We start from the raw sequence: 11,954 nt of genomic DNA on the forward strand, positions 1-11,954 counted from the left end.
CGGTTTGTGGGATTACACCTTTAAACAACATTATAGCCTAATGTGTTTCTCAATTTTTTAGTGTTTTAACAAATTTCATGATCTTTGCTTGTAAACCTTATACTGTTTAAACCTCACCACTCATCCTCCAGCAACAAAAAGTGTTAAACTCATACCAGCTTGACTTGGTCACACAGCCCTAACCTCAGCAGTGATCTGTATTTGTTTGCATCCATTCTTTTAGTATGAAAATATAAAGTTTTCCATTGTCTGGACAAAATGAATTACGCAATTATTAGCAACAAGTTAACGATCAGAAATAACCACAGTACATGACCAGGGAGGCGCGAGCTCCCCCGCTCACCTAGCATTATTTCTATGTAACGTACCAAATAAAGAGAGGACACAGTCTGGAGGTAAAATGGCCGTGGCTTTGTTTATTAATAATAAACATAATCATAACTGAGGTAGCGTGCTGCCCATCCGCGCCAGAAAGTGCTCGGTGCTGGGCAATGCAAGAGGGGGCACCCGGAAGTACATCCCGGTGACCTGCCCCCTCGCTTCAACGGTTTTTTCATAGGTGATTTTTACTGTGTACTGATCTCACCTGCTCTGATGTGCAAAATATTGATCCACACAAGCACATTGTGACACATGCGCAGTGAGGGATCCCTCCAATAAAAATAATAAACACAGTACCACTGTGCAGAACACTATGGGCCTCATGCAGTAAGCGTTGATAAGGGAAATATGGCCATGTTATAGCCAAAATTGGGTTTGAGATTCAGTAAGCGCCGATAAGTGCTTCATATCGCCAGGTTTCGGAGCCGATAATTTGGTTATGGCCAGTCGCCTGCCGATAAGCCTGTTTTCGACACTGATCGCCACTTTTTTAAATCGGCTGGATTCAACAAAAAAAAACAGCTTATCGGGGCTGATCGGCACTACGAAATTGAGATGTTATGGCCGATTTCTCCCGCCAACTAAAGTTGGCAGTTTGGACGGGAGAACGATCGCTAAGGCTGCCGGAACGGCACTTAGAAAAAAAACATCTTCTGTACATCAATGGAAGTCAATGGAGCGGGGACGTATAACAGTATAGTACTGTTTACGTTTCATTGCTCACAATACAAGGGGGATTTGCATTACAGTGTGGGGGCATTCCCTGCATTGTGTCACAGCTGATGTGTCTTATTTGCATAACATTCGACTTTTACATGTTTTCAGCATTTGCGGGTCACATTACTCATCATGTGATGATGTGGCAAGGGAAAATACTATACTACACTCTTAAAGGAGAACCTCACATCATAGCACACATTTTACTCAACTCAGCGACAATTATTTACATGATGTCACACATGTCACACATGTCACTCATACACAGTATATTCATCTTCCTTTACATTACACAATGCTTGTAATGTGACACGCATCTTTAAACGTTCATGTACATCTGTCTTCTCATGTTTACATATACTTTTGGGTCCTCCCTATTTTCATGACGTCACTTATTGGACGCTCAATCACATTGCATGTTTACATTGTAACCGTTGCATTACAAGCACTTCAACCTAACTTATACACACATGTACAGTAATTCATCATTGGGACACCTTGTAAACTCATTCTATACCAACTATCCTCCTTACACAAATGCATGCATATGCACACGACTATTCATTGTTGCCAACATGTCACAATAACATGGATAATTACACATGTTACACAAAACTTTTCCCACGTCAATCTCAGCCTTTTTGTCTCATTACATGACTGACTCTTGCGTTCACAAGTGTTACATGCATTGCACATGCAACTATTTATTTGCAAGCAATCTTTGTACAAAGCTTCACGTCACATCATTGCCAAATATCATCATTCCCTGCAGAATACACACAACAAATACTTAGAACAACAAGTGCACACAGCTTGCCACAGAAGTACTTTATTATGTTAATGTAACACCTTGCATTTTACTATGTCACCTGACATCATCACATACCTATTTAAAGGACGCACATTACCTGCTCATTCACAGCTACTCATTTCAAAATGTTGCGAATGTTTAGGAGACGCAGGAACATTCTTTTCTATGACATGTTTGCTGATCAAGAGAATGATATAGGGCAAGGTAGGGACACACCGAGGGACAGTGACAGTGACGCGGATACGACAGGGACAGGGAGAGGGACAGGCCGAGGGACAGGTAGAGGGACAGGAGATCAGAGGAGAAGACAGAGGAGACAACTTGTGCCTCGTCCGCGTCTGTACAGGGAGAGAACCCTGTTAGATGGGATGAGTGAGGAGGAGATTGTAAGTCGCTATCGTTTGAGTTCAGCAGCAATCTTAGCTCTTTATGAGGAGATAAGGGGGGATTTAGATTTTTTCACAGCCAGAGGTCGTGCAGTCCCTGGGCTTGTTAAAATGCTGTGCTCATTACATTATCTTGCTTCCGCGTCATACCAGACAACTGTGGGCATAGTGGGCGGGGTCTCGCAATCTACATTCTCGCGGGCCTTGACCCAGTTTCTCTATGCACTCAATAGACGCGCTAGGAATTATATTCATTTTCCTACAGAGGCGACAGAGTGGCTGGAAGTCAGGACTGGCTTTTATAATATAGCAGGGATACCATGTGTGCTGGGTGCAATCGATTGCACACATGTTGCTTTGATTGCACCTAGTCAGAGTGAGCATGTGTACCGCAATCGGAAGCACTACCATTCACTCAATGTACAGGTGGTATGTGATGCCACGATGAGGATAATGCATGTGGTACCCAAGTTCCCTGGTTCCAGTCACGATTCCTCTATCCTGAGGAACTCTTCAGTCTTCCATGCGTTCGAAGAGGGACATTTTGAACCTGGTTGGCTGCTGGGTGAGTACATATTTACATGTTCTAACACAAAACACATGTTGATTTAGGAATGTTGGCATTGTACAATTTGATCACTAATGTCAGCTTATGTGTGCTCCATTCATTATAGGTGACTCAGGATACGGAATTAGGCCGTGGCTCTTGACTCCGGTGCTAAACCCTCAAACTGAAGCAGAGGACAGGTACAATGCAGCCCATATATCTACAAGATCTGTTATAGAGAGGACATTTGGCCTACTCAAGACCAGGTTTAGGTGTCTGGACAGAACTGGTGGGGCTCTTCTATACAAGCCTCAAAAAGTGTCTGATATTATCCTTGCCTGTTGCATTTTGCACAATGTTGCACTCAGGCACAATGTACAGTCAGACCTAGCTGAGGCTTTGGTAGACGAGCATCCCACCCATGTAGCTGCTGAAAATGAACAAACAGCCAGTGGTGGCCAGACACGACAGAATCTCATCAATTCATTTTTTTCTTGTAAGTACAAACTCATATGTTCCTAGTACTACTTTTATAGTTTAATTATGTTATATTAACAATAATGTTTCTTTATATAACCTTCTGTTAGGACACAGATGAATATGGGTTGCACACCTTTCTTTTCTCTGCTGTGTGCACAAAGGGATGTGGCACCGGTATGTTATTGTTGCACAGGTTATATAATCCCTCTTCAATTGTACTTTAGTTGTGTGTATGTGTATACAAATTGGGTAACAAAGCAATAATATTTTAGCATTGTGTTATTCCTTATGCTAAGACAAAACACATATTATGCCCATAATCATTCATGCTTCTAGTATGCTTACATACAATGTTATTGGTGCAGTGTAACATGTACATCCATATGATGTGTACACCAGGCTGATTTACATTTTGAATGTCATGAAATATACATGGTGTTGTACATTTAACACCAAATACACACTTTGCTGTGTTGTTTACGGTACTGAAGATGGCATGTCAATGTTTGCAATTTATATATTGTTCCTTTGCATTATAGGTATATCTCCAGTATGACTGATCATGGTATGTATATTTGCTGACATCTCTCATAAGATGTGGCTACCTCAATCTTCCTATAATTATTGGAACTAAAAACCCAACATATTGGTTTAAACACAAATGTTACATATATGTACTTTCTGTATCATGTATATGCATTTAGCTACTCTTGAGGTTTCATGTGCATTGTATTACAAAATGATTACTCACATTTCATCACATTTTATGTATGTTTCCTTATAATTTCCATTAATGTAATATAGAGGTGGTTGGAGAAAAGGGGATAACTGTACTTATTTGTTTACTTACGGGAGCACATTCATCACTAGCATAGACACACTTTTTAAGACAACTGTTTGTGTCTCTATCAATTGGTGTAGGATCCATGTATAACACCGACAAATGATAACACCAGCTTTATTATGGTAGCTTATATCATCATATTGACTATACTATGTATTTCTAAACGATTAATAAACACAGTAAACTATAGTTAGTTAGGTTAATGAAATATACACAGAAACGTACTTCATTACATGATGTTGATGTCATAATCAGAACATCATGCATTGTAGGGGACCACAACATCTGGCCAATAACATTATTTGCTACAGTCCCAAACCATTTTATCAACATACCCATGTAACAAGAGATTTTTAACAATAAATGGCTAGTTGGTTGTAAGTGTCCTTTACATTGGGAGAAGGAGTGGCTCAGTGAGTAAAAACACACACTGGCACTGAGATTTTGAAGCAGGGGAGTCTGGTTCAATTCCCGGTGTCGGCTCCTTGTGACCTTGGGCAAGTCACTTTATCTCCCTGTGCCTCAGGCGCCAAAAAATAAATTGTAAGTTCCACGGGCCAGGGACCTCAGCCTGAAAAATGTGTCTGTAAAGCGCTGTGTACAACTAGCAGCGCTATACATGAACATGCTCATATTATAATTATTATTATTATTCTTATTATTATTGTTACATAGTTTCGACAGTCATACGTTCCATTACACAATATAATTCACAAATGTGTTAGCAGAGTGGGAATGGTTGTTATATATAAAACACACCATGCCATAAAATGATAGTAGTCATTAAAGAACACTCAATAAAAATTCATGAGGCACTATTTTGCAACATCATTATGTTAATTAAGTGCTTATGCAATATAGGCATAAGGGTATCACATTTTTAATTGTTTGTTAATAAGCGCTGCAAGCAATATAAAATTAGTTCCATATGTAGTATAGTAGTCGGTGGCTCCTCCTCACAATCATCTCATATAAAGGTAGACTCTTCTGAAATCATACATTGATCCGATTGTATCTTCCCCGACATCTCTGAAATACAGCAAACACATGATGGTCAAATATGGCACCTTACTATATATGCATCCGTGACAACGCGTTACGCAGCTCTATATGATTGTGTAGATACACACGTCACTCACTTATATGTTAGAAGTAAAACTGTTCATCAGTATGTAATGTTTCTTTAAATTTGTAGCAGGCATAACTATGTATAAGAAGTGAACGTTGCCTGTATACTGAAAGATGTGCGCGCACATCTTTGTGTGCGCACGCACTTCACGCTTGGCTCCACTAACTGTTAGCGCATGCGCAAAACAAAGCGTACGTTGTGCGTTCAATACATGTTGAAAATACCAGTAAACATAACATCTTTATTTCAAATACAATGAAGACGAAACTACATTCGTTCTAAACGAGTACATCTGTATTCTTTTTAAACAGACGTGTTTGAACAGAAAGCACGGCCGATAACACAATGCGCAAATGCAATACGTGTGACGTCATGTTAAGCCAGCGTGAAACGCACGCTAACACTCCTCCCACTCAATTAACATTCGGCTAACGCCCAGGGTACGCCTACAAACACTGAGCCGCACGCATCACACACTGCAGTTACCGTTACTATAACAAAACATGACAGCCAATAGGCTTTGAGGCGCGCACGTCGCTTGGGGGCGGGACTTACATCACTAATCCTTTTTAAGGACGCCTTGGCCCATGACAAGGGTCCCACGTCATACGTGGTGGACCCGGTTTTCAATGTTGTAGATGTTGCATGATAACAAAACAGGTATGTGTTAGAGTAATGGTAAAATGTTGCTAATATGTTTAAAGGGATAGGAAAGTACGTATATTTATTCCGTCAGCAATGTGTACTACTCTTTCAGGTCCTACTATATTGTATTAGGAAACAATTTGTTTGTGATCGCTACATGTTATGCAGTCTGCAATGTTACGCTGTATCCACGCATTGAAAGTGAAAATGGTGGTTACAAAAAAAAAAAAAATTTAAACGCAGAGTCAACGCATAACGATTGTTATATTTACCATTCTTCTAGAATTAACTCTTCGCCTGGCTGCAACTGGTCGCTCCAGAAATGCAAGCCATTTTCATCCACGCTTAACCCAACCGCTGAATCCAGTATGGCACATATCTCCTCCAGGATGCGCTCATAGGAATCGCCACTGCTTTCTTCAAATAATTGGTCGGGAGGTAGGTTCATTTCTTCCGGTTCCCATTCCAATGCAATTTCAGCTGAAAGGCTTGGTACATAATCATAGTACTTTTGATCTTGTACAATGTGGGTTTCAGGAATGGAGGCTGCAGATATTGCAGCACGTATCGATTCAAACGGATCAGTAGTAGCGGATACATTGCTATTGCCATTAGGAATAAATATGCCTTTCACGACAATATAAGTGCCGTCTTTCAGGATAAATTGTTTTTCCGGGGCAATCTTCCAGAAACCATAGGTGTGTTGTAGCTTATCCTGGTCACGTTCAAAAAAGTCATTACTTGATAAAGTGAATCTTATTGAGGAATTAAAATTCCGTGCATGCTTACGGTCTTGGTAATAAGGATATTTTGCTCGAATGAAATCATCGATTTGGCGTGTGCTTGCTTTCTGTCCGCGACTGTTCAAGATGGCTTCACAGATCATGTACTTATACCCTAAAAGGGGATTAATATTGTTAACGAATTCATCAGCCATGTCTGAGTAGCACAAAAGCTGTGTGCAGGTCTGTGTTGTTTGCTCATCAAAATGAATGTGCTGAATGGCTAACAAACTCCTGTTTTTCCTTGTCAAGGTCAACAAAAGTAACTACTTTGACTCCTTATTTCAAACGCCAATTGGATTTGTTTGTCTAATTGGGTTAACAGTTGTGGTTCGTGATATGGGACTGTGGGAGAAACATTTCTCCTTCTTTTATCTCGTTTGTGAAAAACATCCCTAGACTGTGAATGCGTTCACATAGTGTTTTTTTGAAAACTAACAAAGACCAGTGTGTGAAAATATTTCTTAGCCAGGCATATCAGTAAAAACACACCTGCAAAAATAAATGTTTTTTCCCCGCTTACATTTCTGTGTGTATGTGAAAGTCTGGTTAACTCCCTGTCTGCATGAGTTTAAATACGTGTGTATATATATATATATATATATATATATATATATATATATATATATATATATATATATATATATATATATATAAATATATCTCTTATAAAAATATATATATATTTATATATAATATTTTATTTTTTTTTATATTGCAGGAGTACACACAACATTGATGGCATTAAGTATACCTTGTATGAAACCTATTTAAATGGTGAGAAACATGATTGAATGAAGTAATAAACATTTGTTTAAGCACAATACTGTTAGAGTCTCATACTTAGGATATTTCTCAAACATTAGGCCTGTATTATTAAAATAGTGTTTTCACAAGGAAGCATGAAGTGTATTAGTTTGTGTATACCAGTTTATATAGTACTATATATATATATATATATATATATATATATATATATATATATATATATATATATATACATATATATATACACATATATACACACATATATACATATATATACATATATATATACACATATAAACATATATATATACACATATATACATATATATATACACATATATACATATATATATACACATATATACATATATATATACACATATATACATATATATATACACATATATACATATATATATACACATATATACATATATATATACACATATACATATATATATATACACACTCACACACTCACACTCACACTCACTCAGTGTGTGTGTGTGTGTGTGTGTGTGTGTGTGTGTATATATATTATTATACATTCTGAGATGTTATAGAAACGAACACACAACTGATTAAAGGACAAAATTACAATGGCCAAGCAAGGCAAAGGTAAGTAATAATTTACACATAATCCTGCTGTACACGTACAAGAAAGATGTTTGCACTTACTTAGGTGTTTTAATAATTGCATGTGACTAATATGCATATGCAATTCTTACATCAATTAACACACCCAAATGCAATGTTTTGCTGCAAAGTCAATGGCAGCTTCTCTAAACTTAGCAACTGGCTCCTGGTGGACCATTACTGAACAGACGATTACAACATAAATATTTATAACACAATTAATTATGAGTGTTAACATTTCCAAAACTTCACGTGTACAAGAACATAGTTGAAAGTTTGGAAACAACACAGTCTTCAGCATACATACAATAGTAATTAGATAATCTGAAGTCAACAAAACAAGGCCAAAGACATATTTTCTGAATTATAACATTTATTTTTTTTGTTCCTTTTGCGAGCGAGTAACAGGCCTGCTTGTTGTCTCTTGAATTTTCCTTTTTCTTTTGCCACCAACTTTAGGCACAACAGAGCCACTTTGAGTGGCCTCTGGCACTTCACGGGCAGGGCTTGTGGCCAGTGACTGTTCACCTACGGGGCTTGTGGCCAGTGACTCACCTACAGGGCTTGTGGCCAGTGACTCACCTACAGGGCTTTTGGGCAGTGATTCACCTACAGGGCTTTTGGGCAGCGATTCACCTACAGGGCTTTTGGGCAGCGATTCACCTACAGGGCTTTTGGGCAGCGACTCACCTACAGGGCTTTTGGGCAGCGACTCACCTACAGGGCTTTTGGGCAGCGACTCACCTACAGGGCTTTTGGGTAGTGACTGTTCACGGACAGGGCTTGTGCCCAGTGACACATGTGAGCAAGTTGGTAGACACTGCACAAGTGATGGTTGGTCTGTTTCATGTGTGTCTTGTTTTGTTTTTGTCGCCTCCTTTGTAGGTGTCTGCTGCTGAATTTGTACAGATGGCAGCGGTAGGATGTCATCAGGAACCTGCACAGCAATGTCTGCTACTTGACCGGTAACATTTGGGCCTGGTGAATGAATATCAGATGAATGTGGTGAAAACTGACCTGCATGAACAGATCCTGGCTGGGAGGTGTTGAATTGTGGTACATTAGTCATTCTCCAGTAATTAGCTTGTGTTTGCTGAACAACTAATGCTTCGAATGAGGTGTTGATTTTTTGCAACTGTTTAGGCACTTCAATGAAGACTCTGTGGAGATGTGCCAATTGTGATACTGTTTCTTCCTGCAGTCCAATCATCCTTTCCAGCACTGTCATCATGTCTGAATGGCGACGATTTTCTGCGTCCACTATTTTTCCCTCTGAAGCTACAATTGCATCGTATGTGGAAGTTGATGGACGATTTGGCGGTACAACAGTTTCTATTGGCACCTCTTCATGGTCACATGATTGTATTTCAGTCTCTTCTGTGGCGTCATCCTCATCATACTCATCATCCTCATCACCATGATGTTCTAAAAAGAAATGTACACATTATTAAATGGCATGTTAATGTATGCTGTGTTACTATGTAATTGTACTGTGTCCTAAGTAACACCTAACATGTTAGCATACGTTTTATAACCTCATTAAAAACTACCTTGACTTACGAATAATGTTTGGACTCAGTATGAAATATGAATGAATGAAAAGTTGCTCTAAACTCAGAAGTCCTACATGATAATTAACATCACTAACACAATACATGTTGCCTTACACTTAATTTTCACTGACACTAAGTAATCCTATTTAAAGAAGATGTGCAAAACAAATAATGCACATGACAACATAACATATAGAAGAGCACATATTATATGGCCAGCAAATGATACACTCACCTTCTAGTAGTGTTGAGCTGGCTGACCCAGGTGAAGACACTTGTTCCATCTCAGGTGACACATGTCCTCCAGGGGCAACTATATATAACAATAACATAAGTTTTACATTTACATGTGTAAATATTGAACAAACACTTATTGTATGTTCTGTATTTATGATTAACTAACAACATCAGTTCCTTAACCGAAAATGTGTGTGAAAGTGAACATAAATAGTTGTAATAACACTGTACATGCCTGTGTACTTAGAATTTTTGAGTTCCCTAACATACAACATACTATGTTTCTGCAGTAATGCGTGAGGATAAATAGATTAAATGAGTACATAAAAATCATATGTTGTGTAGTGATATCAGTATCATAATGTACATAACTATCATGAGATGACCATTCACAATGGTTATCATGAAGGTGGTCATATTGCAAAAAGTGTTGTTTTTGGTAGAGGATATGTGTGGTACATTAATCGAAGATGTGGCACACCTGAATGTGGCTGTGACTCAACAAGACAACACATGCAGTGTGTGATAATGTGTCTTTCATAGTAGTTCAACTATAGATATGAGTGAACTAATGTGTGACGTACGCTTTGATAAGTAATGAGTTGTTGGGGCATTTAGTAGCTAGAGTTAAGCTTTCAAATGAGTGTGATTAACTTCAGTTGTGCTATTCAGGTTGTAAGAAAGGTATTCCCTTCCCCAAAAAGCCTAATCAGCCACACCTTTCAATGACTTGAAACAGGTGCAAATGGTGTGAACTAAGTTGACCGTGAAATGAGGCTGTAATTAGTGTGTGTGCTGAACCCCACCCCCTCTGTTGAAGTGTATGCTGTGATGAGATATTAATTGCAGCTGCTTTAACACAATGGTAGATGAGCTAAGTAGTCATCTGCAGTGTTTAAGTTATGAAAACAATGACATAACATATGATACGTGTGCCTCATTATGCTGTCTGTATATGACATAAAGCAAAAATGGACCTTTTCATAAGCAACTATAGATGTGTTAGTGCCAGTGATGTTTGTAGGCCGTTACATGCAATTTCTTTGATGCATGCTTAAAATAGGCAGTAATGTCATGTTTGTCGGAGTAAAATCAATAAAATACACAATAATATGATACATATTTCTGTTCTGTACCTGTAGCTACTAATAATTTCTCATGAACATGTGTTACACATGTGTACTACCCTGTTGTTCCCCATCTTCGCCCACCATCAATTGCTTCCACTGCAGCTATGCATTTTGGGAATTCACATGTAAATGAGCACGCAATGGCACGTGCTATATTAGTTACTGCTTTTAGTAGGACTACTACATATATGTCTATTTTGAGATATATATATACAGAATCAGACATATACATATATAGATGCAGGTATGCTTATATTGTGAAGACAGTATAAAAAGCAGTGTAAATATGCAAAATAAGTGTAAGCAACGACACGCCTAGTACAGTAATATTTATCACCTGCTGGAAATTGTGACGGATAAATTCCAATGTCACGGTCACCAGCCAAGCCTTCCACGACGACGGTAAGTAATTTTGGCCGAAGCAGCTCCTCCAATGGAGTCAATATGAGACGTTGTGGTGTGGGCCCACCTCCAGTGCCAGTAGCATGCACGCGTTGGTCTTGTATTTTCTTTTTCAATTTGGACCTAATATCATCAAATCTTTTCCGACAATGATACTTGTCCCTGACACTATTCCCACAGGCATTGACACCAATGACTATTGTGTCCCACATTTCTTTTTTGCTTGCTGCACTTGTCCGCCCTTGAAAAACATATAAAAGATATGAGGTAAATTAATAATAATATAAGCACCAGTTTCCTACACTGCTAGCTGTTCCAAGAGATAGCAAACATGCTGTTTTATGTGTAATATGTGCAGCACATGAGCATTCACTACTAAACCTATACATGTAAGCAAGGTTGCATTCATATTGTATGCAGTTCTGGCAAATTGACCGCCTGTGTTTATTTGTCCTTGTAAGGCATGATAAAAAGCTGTGTTTCCACACTAATGAACATAGAAAGAT

At 38.5% G+C, this 11,954-nt stretch overlaps 1 protein-coding gene across 1 annotated transcript; it reads right to left on the bottom strand.

Annotated features, from left to right (window-relative positions):
• Positions 1–8,319: 8,319 nt before the first annotated feature.
• On the bottom strand, positions 8,320–9,988 carry LOC142488785 (uncharacterized). Its single transcript, XM_075589145.1, has 2 exons — positions 9,915–9,988; positions 8,320–9,551 (listed from the first exon to the last, which is right to left on the bottom strand). Exons 1-2 carry the CDS (start codon positions 9,961–9,963, stop codon positions 8,500–8,502), a joined length of 1,101 nt encoding a protein of 366 aa, XP_075445260.1. The 5' UTR covers positions 9,964–9,988; the 3' UTR covers positions 8,320–8,499.
• Positions 9,989–11,954: the final 1,966 nt, after the last annotated feature.

The sequence above is a fragment of the Ascaphus truei genome, chromosome 2 (assembly GCF_040206685.1).
Source record: "Ascaphus truei isolate aAscTru1 chromosome 2, aAscTru1.hap1, whole genome shotgun sequence".
Classification (NCBI taxonomy): Eukaryota; Metazoa; Chordata; class Amphibia; order Anura; family Ascaphidae; genus Ascaphus; species Ascaphus truei.